This window comes from Morchella sextelata (genome assembly GCF_020137385.1).
Source record: "Morchella sextelata strain SCLS chromosome Unknown scls_21, whole genome shotgun sequence".
NCBI classification, from domain to species: Eukaryota; Fungi; Ascomycota; class Pezizomycetes; order Pezizales; family Morchellaceae; genus Morchella; species Morchella sextelata.
This window is the reverse complement of record NW_025408636.1, coordinates 773,214-790,153: the sequence shown is the minus strand read 5'-3', so window position 1 is coordinate 790,153 and position 16,940 is coordinate 773,214. Positions and strand designations below refer to the sequence as shown.

Here is a 16,940-nt window from a genome sequence, read left to right as displayed (position 1 = left end):
ATACAAAATAAATAAAAAAAATAAGCCGCAACCAAAAAAGAAAAACGATACCCTAATGCCAACAATCTTGTGGAGAAAAGAAAGACAAGGGGTATTTTGAGGCTAATTGCCCTTCGAAATCAGAAAATTAACGAAAGCCAAATGCTACATGCTAATATCTCATCTAAAAACTTCCAGCCGATAAAAATGGATATGTCCATTTACCGCCTCGGAACCCCCCTGTATTCTTCATGATCGTAAGGCTGTTGTGGATATTGAGGGCCTCGCCGCGAAGATGGCCCAGGTACGTAGTGATGCTGCCCTTGATCCTTCAAGAGATGTGTAACTGAGCCCGTTTCGCTGCGACCGTCATGTATGCTCCAATCCACCGTGGCTTCTCCTCCATCTGGACTCATCATGCTGACTCTGTCGCCAAGATATGGGCTCTCGGAGCGTTTCTGCGCACGAAAACTTGGAGGCGCAGGATTGGGAACCTGTTGGTAGTCCGACCCTATCATGGATAATGACAAGGGACTAGGATTTGGTCTTCCGGTGGGGGTACCAGGTCTGGAACTTGCCGGCGACTGGAATCCAGGTGGTGGGGTAAATGTTCCAGCGTCGCTGTATGCATCAAAATTAGGCCCATATGCATTGCTTCCGCCGTGCTCAGATGCGAATTCGGCGCGATGCTTGAAATTCTGAAAGTCCATGTCTGCCTCATCGACCATCTCAAATTGGTGAGCAAGTGGGTCTTGTTGTCTTCTCCCTGCCTGTCCTGGCTGCATGAGACTCAACCCGACGTCTCCATAGGTTGATTTGTGCTGCTCCGAGTTGATTCTGCCGTAGTAAACCTGGCTCAAAACGTGCTTCGCCTTGGCGTCTACCATTGGTGTAATCAAGGGGCGCCAAAGTGCAGGATGGCCATATCTCTTGTCTAATTTGTCTTTACGTGTGAATTTGCCTGCACTAATCATACTCTCCCGGTCTGTACCCTTGGTATGATAACGAATTTGAACATCAAAGACTCTGCGGCAATAAAACTTGAATCCAATCAAGAATGCAATCAAAGGAAGTACGCAAAACGCTGCTTGGGAGGTGTATCGTACCTACGTACCATTAGTTACGGATAAGCAAACGTGGAATGGATCGCAAACTTACCCAGACAACTAGAGCTACCACGATATTGAAAAAGCCAGTTGCAAATAAGAACCTGTTGAAGAGTAATCTCCAAAACGACCCGTCACTCTCAACCTTGGTAACGAATATATACATGAGACAGTATTTCTTGAGAAAGCTATCAACCAAAAAGTATATAAATGCGATCGGAAGGACGATAGGCTGGATTGTCGAAAATACCAAGCCAATCGTGGCGTAGAAAAGGAAGTAGTTGTAATATGTTGCATACTCGAACGCAGGCGGAGCAGTCCACTCAATCATCTGCCTTGGGGTTGGGGATGCAAATCGCCTGTAAAGACTTTTCGAGACTAATGAGACTAGCTGTGCAATATCCAGAATGGCGCCAAGATTTCTTTGTAAGAGATAGGTTATCCAGAATGTCGAGACGTCGAACATGGCGATAGCAATTTTCGTTGCTATCCCAATACTCTTGACAGCGTCCCAGGTAAGCCCCGCAGTATCCGAAATTGTAACCAAAGTTTGAATGGTGGTCCAGAGAGTCTGCCCTCCCCTCAAATTAGTAATTTCATATTTCAAAATGGACAATAAGTACTCACTCCGAACAAAGTGAAGATGATCAAATTATTGACCACAAAGAAGAAGTACAGCTTGCTGGTGACATGCCGCTCACGAGAAGCTTTCGTGACATCGCCCTGCCATGCTGAGATACGTCTCATAACAATGGGAAGAAGTAGATAAATAATTGATGTAATAGTCGGTGCAAGGAAACCCTGACTATTTAGGACAATTCCGTTTCTGTAAGCATCAAACTCCAATGGCGATTAGGAAAGCGGTTACATACACTATAGCGAATGCTTTGTAATGTTGGTTCAAATATACCGAAAACTCAAACCAAATCTATTATGTGTTAGGATCATTAAACGTCCACTCACATCGCAAAGGATTTCTTACAGCTGCAATATTGTGAAGATTCGACAGAAACACCGCAATAAGAGCATTGGGTATTACGAAGAGGATTGAAAGCATTACGAAAAGGAAATTTCCAATCATCTTGTTCCCACGCCTTGCACTCTTTGAGCGACTATTATATATCAGTTACTATTGCTATATTACGGGCACAAGATAAGCACGTACGTCAAGTTATCCCAAATGATATCATTAGGCCTCGGGGCTAATTTGATAGTAGTGCCCTTAGGGTGCTTCCCTCGAGTGGCCTTGGCAGCTATATGAGCCCTTGAGATCGTTGGAAACGACACAAATCCATATTGCAGAGCATCCCGTTTGTCGATTGTATCCCGGATGGCATAAATGTGCTTCTCCAAATCTTTGATCCTCTGACCAAGATATTCGATAGCATCCACATCCGAATCCTGTGGGACCGATTTATCATTTTTATGCGGCTTACAAACAGGTCTTCTTGCAGGGAGGTTATCGGGATTCTTCAAGTATTTTGCAAGAAACCCTTCAAGCTTTCTGACAGCTTGCCCATGTTCGTCAATAAGCTCCGGAAGATCCTTGACGTTTCTCCCTATAGCGCATCTCTCGTCACCATGGTGAGGAACACTGAGTGTTCCAATTATCTTGCCAAGGCCATCATCGGAACGATATGAGCTTGGGATATCCGTGATCTAATACCATATTGTCAGCTTGGTTTCACTGATTAGCAACCAGCCAAACATGGAGCGTACCATCAATGTTCTCGAATGAAGTGACGCCTGGTACTCGGGAGTCTCGAAGAAATTCTTACGCATAGTTGTAATAGCGGCATAATTTGTGTATAGGAAGTACATAATGATAAAGTTGAAGACCCAAGCGACGATGACATGGGCCCACATGCAATTGCCCCAAGTGTAGTTAGGGCTCATAAGGACAAACCACTTTCTCGAGCTCGAAGTCCCATTTACATCTGTCCAAGAATTCTTTAGGTTACAGCTGACGTTGACTGGAATCATGACCGCGCAACCAAGAATGGCCAAGACAAAAAATATGTTTCGGCACATTCGTAAGAACCTCAGAAAGACGATGGCATCAAGCCCGAGCTTTGGTAGGAGATCCGCCTCGTGGCATTTCAATAGTGGCGTAAGCCATGCAAAGTATCCCTTCTCTATCCGCGGGGGCGCGTGCTTCTCGTCTGCATTCCGTAGTTTTGGAGCGTAAACGACAGAGTTATAGGGTCTGACTAAACACCATGCTAATAGTATCGCTGCTGATATTCCCAAAGACGATCCCAAAGACGCAAAGAAAGCGTCTGTACTGAATTCCTGCCGGAAGGGAGACTGAACCATGTTAAGGAACAACGAAAGCTTCTGGTCCATTTCACGCCGGAATAGGTGATTAACACCGTCAACTAGACAGGTACCCATATTGCGCACAGTAGTAACGAATGACTGAAAAAACGAATGACGAGTCTCAAAAAGTTGAGACGGAGGCTAGGTGAGGCGTAGACAAGAAAACGAATGTTGCGAGTGCTAGATATTTGTGGGGGAGTGTAAGTGCAAGTTTGGCGAGGATGGGCAGATATTTAACGCAAGTTGTGACGGAGGTGGTGGCTGCCGAAAGTAATACAGCCCTGCAGTGTGGCTATTATGTCCTGTCAAAAAAAACCGGAGCTGGGTACGTCGTGTCGTGTGACGCCCACTTCAAGGTTTCCCTTTTCTCAACAAGGAATGTTTTTTCCTGGCCCGCACAAAGCTGCAGTGGCTCCCAAGATCACAAGAGTTTAGAAAAAAGAAAAGAGGGAAAGTAGTGGGGGGAGAGCAGTAGGTAGACCGGCTAATTCGGGAAGCTGATGGGAGCTATTGGGAGTTAAGGAGAGAATGTTCCCTTTCAATTGTGAGTGACAAACAATAGAAAGGGATAGAAGAACGAATGAAAGAAGGATAAGACGAGAGTCTCTCTCCAACCATTGGCAGAGATTAGATAGAGAGGTCTGTCACTCACACTCTCTGTCCAAGAACCTGGAGAAACAAGCCCAAGAGAAGGATTACGGCATCCTTTTGGTCCTTTCAAGATTTCCACCCGGAAATCCCTACCTCTCCTTACCCCCTGTCCTGTACGGATCCACTATTTTGGGAAACACCAGCTGTCTCGGCCATCGGGAGGATCCCTGGGCATCCACACCAGAAAGAGATCTTCCAGGCCTGTGGCGGCTCATCAAACGTTCTCCAGAGCTTTTCTCGAAGGGATTGGTCTTATTATGTCATGTTTAAATATTCAGAGCTCTCTTTTTTTCCATCCACTGAGGCAACAGATCTCGCAAACGGTTCAGGGACAATGTGCAGAGTTGAGATGCAAGGACGTTGAAACTGCCCTTTGTCGCATCGGTAGCCTTACTTCAGGGAAGTTTTCCTTATGTAGTTAGGCGCTGTTGGGGTTCCAGCCTTCCAGAAAGCAACGGTCAGGGTCCACCGGCACCGTTTACGGTGTACTCCAGACATCGATGTACGCAACATCGATGTACACCGTGGATATGTACATTACCGTGCCAGATCTACCGTTCCTAGATATACTGTGGAAACACTAGAACAACGGCACATAAAAAGACTCTTTAAATTATCAAGTCAAGATCCCCCGCTCAGAAAGCCACCGGGTCTTTTTCTACTTCCTCGGTGATTCAGGATGGTTTATGTTGCATCCTCGGACAATATTATGGTTATTTTCAGCCAGGTTGACTCGAGCAACTGATTACGCACCACGGGAGGCTTGCCATGACTTTTACGCTCTGTTATCTGAGCTCCCACCTAGGTCTTGATATGAGCAACATTTCGTTTCCCAAATCCGAAAATCCCGGAGAAGAACAAGATTAAACATATCCGAGAGCTTTAATCTAATCAACCGCTCAGCTCAGCTCGGTGCACTCCTCCAGATCTCCCCCTCCACAACAGGAAGCTTGTTCACAAATAGACACGACGTCCGCAACTCTTTGGCCGAAAAATCTCCGCCTGGTTGGGCAGGTGTGGCGCCGTAAACATGCAGGAAAGACCCATGGGCAAATATCTTTCTTCCCAGGTTTTGCAGAGACCCTAGTATTCTGAACCCTGGACAAACTTTTCGCCAAAAGGACGTCGTCTTTAAGCTCCTCCACCATACGTGGCAGTTTCAACCATGCTTCGGGATTACATGTATTTAAACACGACAATCCCAGGTTAGTCAACATAAGAAATTCGACGTCTTACACAGCAGCTTAAAGTGATGACTATCGATATTGACCTCCTTTGTCGACTGGATTACTCAACAGCTTATTTGTAGTTTTGTCTGCCCATTTCGCCGCCCATGTACAAATTTTACCAAATAACGGAGGGGAGCTGATCATTTCTCCATCCTGTGCTCCAGGAATAGACTTTGAATGCTTGGTGCTCGTATCAAATTTTGCCTATTTACGTGGTTGTGTAGCGCTACCGGCACGCGACCTCTTTTGCTTACCATGGTCACATTTGCACCAATTCTCACTCACCCCCTCTTATACAGCGTAGAACACTATCTAAGGGTCCAATGCCCCCACTAAGCGTGTCCCATGATTTTGCTTAATATAGACATTTATAACTTCAATTATATGCCATACGATCATATACCTCTGAAATGTTCTAGCATGACCAAATTTCTCAATACATACATACGTATTAATATGCCGAAAGGCCTAGGGGTCTACTACAATGATACAACTTTCGAAACGCCTGATGTAAAATAACACATGACGTAAAATAACACAATTCTATGATCTAAATTGACACTACCACAATCCAAAGAGAGAAAGTTCAACATTCATAGAACGAACCGTCTTTATCGTTCAAGCGACTCCCGAATTTGTTTTCATCAGGCAACAGCGCAATGTTGCGTGTTTTAAGGGGCAGTTCGAATTCTTATCTTATTCGGTGATTACATGTAGTTACGGGTTTTTATACTTCTAATACTTCTTAGGTGGGTCCCTACATGTAGTTACAAGATAAAAAGGGATTTCTGCCGTTTAAAGTTGGCTAAAGAAGTGATATCTCGCACTATGTGTCATCATACATCAAGTGTACCGAAAGCTGTCATTTTAAACCCTTTCCACACATGTATATTCACGTGAGCATGATGGTGAGATCGAGACAAAAACACAAGTTTACGCTATATGTACTCGGAATACCAGAAATACATGTATTTACTGCCAAATGAGCATTGCAATGCTCATTCGGCACTCGTTCATCTATCACGAAGATGCAAGATCTGATCAAGAATGTTGCAAAGGAAGGAGAAATAAACAGGCAACTCCATTTTTTCCTTTTTGAAAGTACGGGAACGCAAAAGACAACCTCGGCGCACCCAAAGAAGAATTGAAAGCAGAAAAAACCCGCAGACCCCCCCCAGCCCTTATTGATTTGAATTTTTTTGTGCCGCCCAACCCCAGAAATAGTATGAAGAACCGATTGACAATATGAATGGGTAGATTGAGTCATACCATCCCATCAGAGGAAGCAACGTAGTGGAAAGGAAAAATTGAAAAAGAGATGCGAATACAAAAAGGTAATAACCCCTCGGTAACGAAAAAAAAGATCCACAAGAAAGAAAGGTAATAATGCATAACTACCCCTAACTGCCCCCTAGCTGGAAAAACGAATACCAAACCAAACCAAAGATGACCAAGAAACTAAAAAGAAATAGTTGACGATATAACAAAGAAGTGAAAAAAACAGAAGAGACCCATCACAGCTCGGCCCACATCACTGAAGGTAGAGAAATTACCCCATGATACATCATCATTTTCGCATCATGCTCGTCATTTCGTGAAAAAAATAACTGCTAATCACTTCGTACAGAATACCTAGTGACTATACCCAGTACCCCAACCACCGGCGTTGTTGTGCCTCTGAGTAGACTGTCCGTAATGGGGGTGCCCATACATGGAATACTGGCTTGTAGCAGTCTGGCCCTGCCCAACGCCATACTGGCTCTGCTGGGCTTGGTGCAAGTTATGGTTCAAATGGGTACCACCATACATGCTTCCTGGGGTCTGTGCTCCGTGCTGTGGCCCCATATTTGCGCCACTGGTAGCTGATCCCGGTCTTCCAGGCTGTCCTTGGATCGACGGGGTGGATGAGGGGCCAGTCGGGGGCTTGTTTTCACCAAACTTCATAGAATCATCGTTTTGGGCTTGCTGGGTAACTTGTTGTTGACCAACGCCGCTGCCAAGTTGCTGCTGCTCAGGCAAACCACGACTGCCCAGAAAGTTTGGTATGGCGTTGCTGTTACCGTAGGCACCGGCTGATGAGTGCTGCGGAAGTGACTGCTGTTGCTGCTGTTGCTGCGATGCAGTTGCATTCATGCGACCGTAGTCGCCAAGTCCAACACTTTCACGACCCTGTGTCGAAGGTGTACCAAACCCACCAAGGCCCGCTGGGCTCGAGGAATGATCTGAGTATTGAGGAGACATATAGGCCTGAGGATATCCATACATTCCCTGGTGCTTTCCGAAAGGATTGGGGTGGTTGTAATAACTCTGTAACACCTTTAAGTCAGTGTTGTTAGATTATTTTCAATGAAGACATTCATACCTGATGCATAAATTGACTGTAGTAGGGGTGCTGCTGGTATCCGTACGACGGCATTCCTCCAGGATATTGAGCTAGACCTGGCTGGTGGGGCTGAGATGTCTGCTGAGCAGCAGTGATTGCTGGGCTTGGAGTTCCATGCCCACTAGATTGCTCCCCGGTCTGCGCGCCGTATCTTGAAGTGGGTTGCTGTACTTGGCCGGACACAGGCGCTGAGGTGGGAACTTGACCAAGAGCTTCTCCAGCACCACCAAGACCGCTTGAAGCACGTTGTTGGTTTGCGCCAGCATCTTGCTGAGACTGACCTTGCTGCATGTAAGTGGAGTTATAAAGATTTCCAAATCCAGGAGGCTGGGTGCGATCGTAGTAGTTATTGTACTGGTGGTCTGGGGTTGTTGAAAGACCTACACTAATATGCGAAGGCTGTTGATGAGGCTGCAATTGGGAGTAAGCATAGCCAGTGTAGGTTTGAGGTTGACTGTGAGGTGGTTGCACCTGTGATTGTTGTGGTTGGTTTTGAGGTTGGGGTGCTGGTTGCTGTTGTGCGGGTGGTCCAAAAGTGTCGAATGGCTTGGTTTGAGGCTGTTGTTGGGGATTAGGAATTTCGTAGCGATTGTATTGCATATGCTGGTTTAGGTGCTGTTGCGTCATACTCTGGGGGGCGAGGGGCGGCTGCGGGCTAGGTTGCTGAGGGGCAACCTGGGGGTGCACAGGTAGTCCAGGGGCCTGTCGAGGGGTGGGAAGTGCATCCGTAACGGGTGGCTGAGAGACTGGAGCCTGGGCAGGGCCAGTCGGAGGAAGTGCAGAAATTGGCTGAGCAATTTGAGACGGCTGCTCAGGTTGCGACACAGTCTCGACTGGCTCAGCTTCATCGCCATCTTCATCACCAAGACCCATACTGCCGAATTGAAGGGTTGGGTGCTCTACTGCGTTATGAGTTATAGGACTGGGCATAATGACAGGTTCCTGTTGTGTTAAGGTCCGGTACTTTGATCTTGGGGTGTTTTTCGGTATAGCCACGGCATACGCAGTCCTAGGTGTTGTTGCTACGGGCTGGGTGGGTGGGGGTGCAATGCTGACACCAATAGCACTAGGAGTAGGCGCAGGTGACGCGATTGTGCTTGCCTGGGTACCTGTTGGAGCAGGTGGGGCAACATCCTCAATTTTTTCCAAATTGTCTTCTGTAAGTGGCTGTTGAGGCTGGGGGGAGGGGATAGTCTCAATAACTTCGGGGGTTTCTGGAGCTACTGGTGTTTCTGGAGCTGCGGGAGCTGCGGGAGCTTCGGGAGCTATGGGAGCCACTGGGCTTTCTGAAGCTGCTGGTGTAGCTGGGACCGCAGGAGCTACTGGAACTGCTGGCGTTACTAAGGTTACTGGAATTGGTGGAACTGCAGGGACCACCGAGGGGACCTCGGGTTTTACTTCTGGCTCTGGGTCTGGCTCTGCGACGGGAGTGATAACTGGAGCTTCGACTTGAGGCGCAGAAGGTTCGGCAAGCGGCTCAGTTGTGGGCTCTTGAGGTGGGACAGCTTCGACATTAGATTCGGGCACTTTTGGTTCTGGAGCAGCTTTTGTTTCAGGCGCAGGAGTAGGCGCAGGTGGAAGAGAAACTGGTTTGGGGACCCTTTTCGGTACCGGTGCAGGAGTAGGAGCAGGTTTGAAAAGGCTGGTCCATGGGGCAGCTTTAGTGGTTGTTGGAGGTGAAGTTACACTGGAATCGGGCTTCTTCTTTGCGTCCCCTGTGCTCTCAGCTTCAGTTGTCGGAACAGTCTCCCCAACGGCAGACCACCCGCCCAAGTCTTCGGGTTGACGTGCGACACCGTTTGGAGGGGGGGGTCCGGGGCGTGCACGGCTTGGGTTATTGCGGTTCTCCGGCCCTGTTACTCGGCCACGAGAGCGGCCAGCCTCAGAGTTGCCCCTCGCACGAGGACCACGACCAGAATCAGTGGCAGCTCCAGTTGATGCGCGGTCGTAAGCCTTAGGCTTGGGGCTAGGACGAGGTTTATGGCCCCCCTGTACCACCCACTGGCGGGCCCGACCTGAACAAGCATAAATATATATTTTAGCTAGGCTGCTACACAAGGTTACACAACAAGAGCCGCAAAGCAGCGGGAAGATAGTGAACATGTAAAAGAAGAGCTTGAAGATAGGAGAACGGACCCTCAGCTAGCCTATCTGCTGCAATATTAGGATCACCATCGCACTCTTCTAGAATGGAGATGAGGTCTTCAGAAGCCTGGTTCTCGAACATCTCTTCCAGTTGTAACAGTGCTTTGGGGTATTTCGTCTTCAATTGACCTTCATCTTCGTTGCTGTAAGGTGTATTGATGTCGCCATTTAAGTTACGGACTGAACGGGCTGATCCGCCCCGGGTGCCAGTAGAACCGCTACGGCCGCCCCGACTAGCACCCCTACCACCGCCGCCACGAGGGGTATAGGGGATACGTGGATGAACTTCAGACATGTGTGTGAGACTGTAATAAACTTAGTTAGAATATAATACCAAATGATATGGTATGAAAAGATGAAGTTTGAAAGAGGCTCCTAGCCGAGCCTCTGTAGCAAGAAAGGAAAATATAGATAGATAGATGGAGGAAGCAGCAGATTGATTGATGGGATGAGCACGGACAGTAAGAATAGAATGCCAAAAAGGCGAAACCCGGATAGAGGGTTCGAAAAATGAAATTAGCGAGAGCACCGACCGATGAAGACCGACGATGCTGACAAAATATTTGGTGAATGAGGGATCAGATTGAGAAGATGGAGGTGTAATGGAGATGAAAGGGGGACGGTCGAGGGGGGAGGTAGAGGTGGTGGAGGTGGTGTTCTAAAGAGGATCTGGACGGATTGACGATAATGGGGGAGGACTACTCTTTCTGAGTGTTCTCTTGGGGCTGGAGAAGGGGTGACCGGGGCTGTTGCACTGTGCACACACACGCAACCAACGTCTGCCTGGCTTACGGTGCGCTGCTAATGGACTAATCTGTGGCTAGGGTTCACTCTCTCCGACGTTGTAATTCTGAATGTAAGTACATTCTGGTTACGTAACTTACGGCCGTCTGACCCCGCCACTTTGGTTGGCATCCATTGAAACAGCTCTACGATATCATGTATGTGTCTAATCTACATATGTATGTATGCTCTTTTTTTGTACAGCAAAGCAGTCCGGGCTTGAGGAGGGTGTGAGATCAAAAAGCTGAAGAGAGATGAACATTGGAAGAGAGGGATGGATGGAGGAAGGACAAGTGGCGGGTGACCTTGTCCTTCAGTAAAAGGCTACATGATTTTGATTGAACATCCCCGATAGCCAGCACCGATATCTCGATTGCCATCTCCGTAAAGGTTTGAATTCAACAGTTTCAAAGGTCTAATTGATCATTCTAGCTGGCATTTACTTTGCGTATATGTACATGTACATGTATGTACTTGTACTCTGCTGATGTACATACATGTAGTGGGGTGAAACCGGTATTGCGCAACTACAATACAGATGAAACCAACTCAATGCCTAAGAAGGCTATATATGTAGGTACATGCTACTCTACTCTCAATCTCTCTACTGTAAGGGACGACTAACCACAGACTTCGGTGGAGGCCTGTTTAGTATGGCTAGATGTATCCACAGCTTAGATAATGCCAGTACCTCTGAAGAATAGAGCTCTCTCCATAGTATGGCATGAATCACTTATGCACCCATAAGACACACACACATAACTACAAATGAGTTACGCTGTCGATGGCTTACTCCAAGAACAGCCCCAGCGCCCTGTTTCCCACACAGCTGCTATTGGTGACCTCGCTTCCATACTCTAAGTTTGGAGAGATGGTGTTGGCAGAACGGTAGGTACATGGTATCAAGTCTTTAGCTTTAAACAACATGTCGAAAGAGCCTCGTGCACCGAACTGGGTTCAACCCCCGGACCAGCCCCGATCACAATAAGCATCGTCAAGATGGGAATCGCTGGAAAGTTGTGTATATTAGGCACCCCCGAGCTCTAGAGCTTACTGATAGGTGATAATTGAGGCAGTTTCGTTCTCCAAAATGGATCAAGATCAATTAATGGGCACGGACACGGTGGAATGTCCCCGGAATCTTGGAACCCTGGGTGTGGTTTATGCGCATTGCGCAAACGCAGGTGCCAAGAGATCCTGGGGGGATAACCTTGATTTCCTCCTCTTCATCCCTAAACAGCAGTCGACAGCTAGGCGAGGTGAGGGTTAGGGGTGGAAGTACATATCGCATCTACAAACAGTTAACTCGCTCTTTCTCAATATACATGTTGAAAGAAATTATCTGCTGGTGCGCACCCAAAGAAATCCGTCTCCAACTCCAATATAAATAGTTTTTTGCACTACGGGCTCGTGCTTTATGGAACCGCGGAGATTTGCTAGAAACCCTAAGCCCCATACCCTATACCCTGTGCCCGCGCCCCGTGTTCTGGTTTCTTCTCCTGCGTCACAGAGTTTCTAACCGGGAAGTAGAGAATCTGATGCACGAAATATGTTCTTATGAGTTACCATTAACAGCCTCATGGATCGATCAAGGATCGGTTACCACAACCATGCTTTATCGCTCCTTGCGCCTTTAGAAAATTGGCCTACTTTGACCTGCCAACTGCCGTCTAATTTCTCGTGAAGCATAAACACCCAATTGCTACTTATTATTGAAACCTCTCCCACTAATTTTCTGTCTCAATCTCATAGAAGTCGGTAGAAACATTCAATGTATTATAACCCAATACAGCCAATAGCCTCTTATCTTAGCCCCGTGTTAATTTTGCCGTTTTATTGAAGCTCCCACCACTGAAAGTTCAGCTCTTTCTGGATGCAGCCATACTACTAATTGTGTCGCACATTATCCCCCCATTGATATTCATCCCCACAGTCTGGTTTGCAGCCGCTATTTCTTTTTTTTTTTTTTTTTTTGCTTTGCGCCAAATGTAGGTAACCGCACCTGCCTTACCTCGCACCTAAGATACATTACATACCTACATAAAGTACACCCCCATAAATAAAGTTCCCCGTCTTCCGGTACTACCTGTATCAAATAAGTACATGTATTCAAAGGGGAGGGGGGGTCTGTCTCTCCATTTTACCTGCTTTCGCGAAAGGGAGGGGGCGGGTGTACGACAATTGAGTATTATATGAGGTTACTTTGTTGGGGTATTTTGCTGATCCATTAGAATGTAGGTATGTACCTGACCTTGCCTCGCTCTCTCCCCTGGGGGGTATGGATGCTGCTATGGAAGGCGGCGGCCAAAGTTGAACGAAAAATGCATCAGCCAACTTTATGGTTCCCCCCGTCCTTCCCCCAAAATTGATTATTGCGCGTCATTGCTTAGATAGTCTATTGCACGTTGTCCTGAATTTATTTAAGAGAGCCATTCCTCGCTCTCCTTTCCATCACACTTTTATACCTTCTTCCTCCTTCTTCCAATCCAAACACCTAGCAATTTTTCCATCGTATTTCAGTTCTCATTGAGCTTCCATCTACTTATTTGTATTACTCAAACGTAAACTACTCAACCAACCTCACCTCTCACATACAAAAACAAAAATCCCTCCATACTCCAAAATGACTGATAAGAGCATCAAGAAGGGCGATGAAGGTAGGACCCCTCTGATATTTCCATAAATTGACTCGCAAAAAGAGAGGGATTGGTGCTCATAAAGCCCCCCGAATCCAGTCACCTGGAATTGGGGCTCTGGTCATCCTTCGGGGACCGTTGCCGAGATCAAGAACCACGGCTCCCTCGAGATCGTATCGAAGGGTAAACGAGTACACAAGAACGCTGACCCTGACAACCCTGCAGTGCACGTAGAGCGTGAAGGCAACGACGTTGTTAAGCGTGCAAGCGAGCTCACCAAGGAGTCGTCTGCAGCTCCTGCCGAGAAGAAAGACAAGAAGACGGCCGCTAAAGAAGCGAAAGAAGCGAGAGAGACTAAAGAAGCGAAAGAAGCGAAAGAAGCGAAAGAAGCGAAAGAAGCGGCAGCCGAAAAGAAGGAAGCCGAGGCTGGCGAGAAGCGAGACCGCTCGGAGGCCGACGTTGATGGTAATGGCAAATCACCGGCCGAAGAGCAACTGGAAGTCGAGAAAGAGACCGGCAAGGAAGCTAAGAAGCCCAAGCTCCACGACGAAAACGCCAAGGAAAAGAACGGCAACGGAGATTCAAAGAAGTCCGAAGAAGCCGACTCAGGTGACGCCGAGAAGTCTCCTGCACCAAAGAAGCGTGGACCAGGTCGCCCCAAGAAATCCGAAATCGAAGCGAGGAAAAAAGAGGAGGCAGCAAAACTTGAAACCGGTGCAGGCGGTGCGGAGAAAATATCACAAAGGACTCGTTCAAAGGCCTAGATTGTCCGTCCTGGTGACCGCAATCTGATTTCTGGTAGGTAGGCTAACCATCGACCATTATTATCAGTCAAAATTCATAGCAAGCAAGAGCCATAGCTGATGTCCTCATGTCCAGGAGTTTAAAACTGGAAAGAAAAAAATTGCCCGTAGTATCTGACTATATCAGACTGGAGCTGCAGTATTAAAAAGCAGCATCTTTGTTTTGTAAATGGTATAACCCGTGTATTTCTTAAATGAATCTCTAATGTTCGGATTCCCTCTCCCCCCTTTTTCCCTTTGGATTTCAATGTGCCAGGCGCTTAATAGCGAGGTTCAAGTTAAAGTTATCTTTTTTTTGAAGGGTAATAAAAAAAGTTGCTCGACCTGATATCATGATGTTCGCAAATATTGCGAATGCATTGTAGAACATCGGCAACGTAGCCCAGAATTGAAATATGAATGTGTTTCTCTGAGGAAATATTGCCATGCTATGATACTGTACAGTAAAAAACTGGATGTCAAATTTTCCATAATCTAACGTCTTTTCCAAGCCAAGGGAGAGGGGATTAAAGGATAAAACAAAACCCATAATACCTGATGAGTCCCCTATGATGTCGATGTTCTTTCTTCCAAAGCCTACTATCACGTTTAAGCCAAACCCTGAGTGACCAGTGGAAAAATGCCTCTAAACCAAACAATGCCCATCCGTACTTCTAGCAGTACTCTACAGTTCCCACATTATGAATGAAGCATAAATAGTAAAAGATAGAAAAAAATCGACGTATAAAATGGTATTCGTTTTGTTTTATGCAGTATGCTGATAAAATTTATTCCGGTTTCTGCTCTTCATAAAATAGCAAATAGACCTCCTTTTGCATACCAAGGACGTCCCCAGTTTTCGTCTCTCTGATCTTGTCGTCGCTTATGCGCCACCACTTATTATTGCCGTGCTTCTTTCTGACTTTATTCGGAACATGGGCCTTTTTTTCAAAAGCACTATCTGCTGCGGTTCCCGGGCCAGCCTCCGGGATAGAAGAAATATCGGGTGTCAACAGAGAAGGGGACGGTGTAGATTTTGAATCCGAGCTTGATAAATTGGACGATGCATCCGAGGGTAGAATATTGGACGATGCAGCATAAGGTGATAAGGAAGGGGAGTCTACGCCCGGTTCCCTTGGGTCTACCAATCGAACGGTGGATCCTGGAGTCGAACCACCAATCGGTGACGCTTGACCACTTGCTGCAGGGGTAGAAGGTGCAAGTGTGGGCGTAGGTGTGGAATAGGGCGGCGGGGACACAATCTGCCTCCTAAAGCATTCATAATGCCCACTCTCGTGGCCGCCCTTGTGTGTCACCATGCAGAGAAGTTTATATTCATGCTTCTCCATGATACCGCCCATCTGCAAGGTTTCTGGGAATGAAACCCGAGCACTATTCTTTCTCGACGATGAATAACCCTCGTAGATAGAGCGGGAGAGATGGAGAGCGAGAATTCGGGGGTGGGACGACATGCGGGTCCTACGAGCTATACGGGATTTGGGGGCCGAGGAAGATGGTGGTATATCGATTCCCTCAGGAATTTTTTCAGGATCTTTTTCAAGAGTTTGTCGGAGAGTGTCGATTATCTCTTGAATCTTTTCTTGCTTTGTGACAGGTGTACTTGCAATTTTACGGGTTAGGGTTGCTATGGCATGTTCAAGTCTGCATTTTGCGCATTGGAAATCGTCTATGTACTCTGTGGAGAGAACACCCTTAATGCAGTCTGAGAGGGTTGTACTACTCTGTAAAGAGACTATTAGAGTATTGCTCATGCTAAAGAAATTCGATAAAAGTAGATTCAACGCACCTTTTGAGGAACCGGTAATGTCAAAACGACGAATGTGGAAACTGTAGGTTTTGGCTTGAAGTGGCATTTCTGACACTCTATCTCCGATTCAACTTTCCCCTCAAGTGGCATCCCGGCTTCGTCTTCTGTCTCGTCATCTAAATTTGAATCCGAATGTTCCACATTAATGATGACCCCATCCTCTTCCTCTTCTACTTTCTCCCCATCAGCCTCACCCACATTGAGGAGAATATTTCTCTCCTCCGCCTCTTCCTCCTCCTCGTGAGCCTTTTCGTCCTCTAAATCCTTTTCCTTCACTACTCTTTTTGCTGCTTTCACTGACTTTTTCTGCTTATGATATTCCTCCGCTATTGTCTCGGCAACAACCTGCAAGAATTCGTGGGCGTCCTGTTGGCTGCGGGAAATCCTCTGCCGGAATACTCTCTCTAGAACAGTCAAAAAAGGTCGTGCAGATAACGTCTTCCTATATAATGGCCTCTCGTTAAGACCTGTAACTCATCAGTTCTCACCTCCGAAATCCGCTGATATCCAAACCCACCATCTAATATATCTTTTAAAGCTGCGGTCAGAAACGGTTTTTCATCACCCTCGATAAATTCCCCGTTGGCCTTTGCCGCCCTTGTCCGTCTGACCAAATATGCCCTGAGCTCTCCTAGTCCTGCAAGGGATTGTAGAATTGAATTTATCTGTTTATGGGATTAATGGAATGTCCATAGGGCTGAGTAGGACGTGGGTGCATTCATACAAAGCAGTCATTGGCTGTGTTGACAAGACCCACCACTCCCTTCTTCCGCTGTGATGAGGAAGGGTTTGAATCGATAAACCATGTAGGGCCAAAAACATAGACGAGGGTTACAGCAGCGAGGGATGCACCAGCAGCATAGGCGATCGTGAGCTGCTTGTTATTTGGCGCCGGCATTCCGGATTCCTTTTTGGACTTGTTTCTGAGCTATGGCGAGAAAGAGAGCCGAGAGTGAGGGACTTTCATCACCGCCAATTTATGTTGAGATATGTACAGTAGAAAAGTGACTGATGGTCTGCTTAGTTTATGTCTGACGATATTCCTTTCCTTTCCCGTATCTGAATTGAGGCTCCTTTTAGTTTTTTTTTGTGGTTGCGT

General features: G+C 46.8%; 4 protein-coding genes across 4 annotated transcripts; 1 reads left to right on the top strand and 3 right to left on the bottom strand.

Annotated features, from left to right (window-relative positions):
* Positions 1 to 200: 200 nt before the first annotated feature.
* H6S33_006797 (uncharacterized protein) lies at positions 201 to 3,479 on the bottom strand (the record flags this gene model as incomplete). The annotated part of the gene is made up of 7 exons (XM_044838147.1): positions 201 to 1,085; positions 1,138 to 1,656; positions 1,713 to 1,890; positions 1,958 to 2,013; positions 2,068 to 2,197; positions 2,251 to 2,744; positions 2,805 to 3,479. 7 exons carry the CDS (start codon positions 3,477 to 3,479, stop codon positions 201 to 203), a joined length of 2,937 nt encoding a protein of 978 aa, XP_044689615.1.
* A 3,437-nt stretch (positions 3,480 to 6,916) lies between these two features.
* On the bottom strand, positions 6,917 to 10,107 carry H6S33_006796 (uncharacterized protein; the record flags this gene model as incomplete). Its single annotated transcript, XM_044838146.1, has 3 exons — positions 6,917 to 7,591; positions 7,647 to 9,682; positions 9,804 to 10,107. The coding sequence occupies 3 exons, from the start codon at positions 10,105 to 10,107 to the stop codon at positions 6,917 to 6,919; spliced, it is 3,015 nt and encodes a 1,004-aa protein (XP_044689614.1).
* Positions 10,108 to 13,218: 3,111 nt separating this feature from the next.
* On the top strand, positions 13,219 to 13,995 carry H6S33_006795 (uncharacterized protein; the record flags this gene model as incomplete). Its single annotated transcript, XM_044838145.1, has 2 exons — positions 13,219 to 13,252; positions 13,331 to 13,995. The coding sequence occupies 2 exons, from the start codon at positions 13,219 to 13,221 to the stop codon at positions 13,993 to 13,995; spliced, it is 699 nt and encodes a 232-aa protein (XP_044689613.1).
* An 806-nt stretch (positions 13,996 to 14,801) lies between these two features.
* H6S33_006794 (uncharacterized protein) lies at positions 14,802 to 16,739 on the bottom strand (the record flags this gene model as incomplete). The annotated part of the gene is made up of 4 exons (XM_044838144.1): positions 14,802 to 15,755; positions 15,821 to 16,308; positions 16,359 to 16,506; positions 16,566 to 16,739. The coding sequence occupies 4 exons, from the start codon at positions 16,737 to 16,739 to the stop codon at positions 14,802 to 14,804; spliced, it is 1,764 nt and encodes a 587-aa protein (XP_044689612.1).
* Between the last annotated feature and the right edge of the window lie 201 nt (positions 16,740 to 16,940).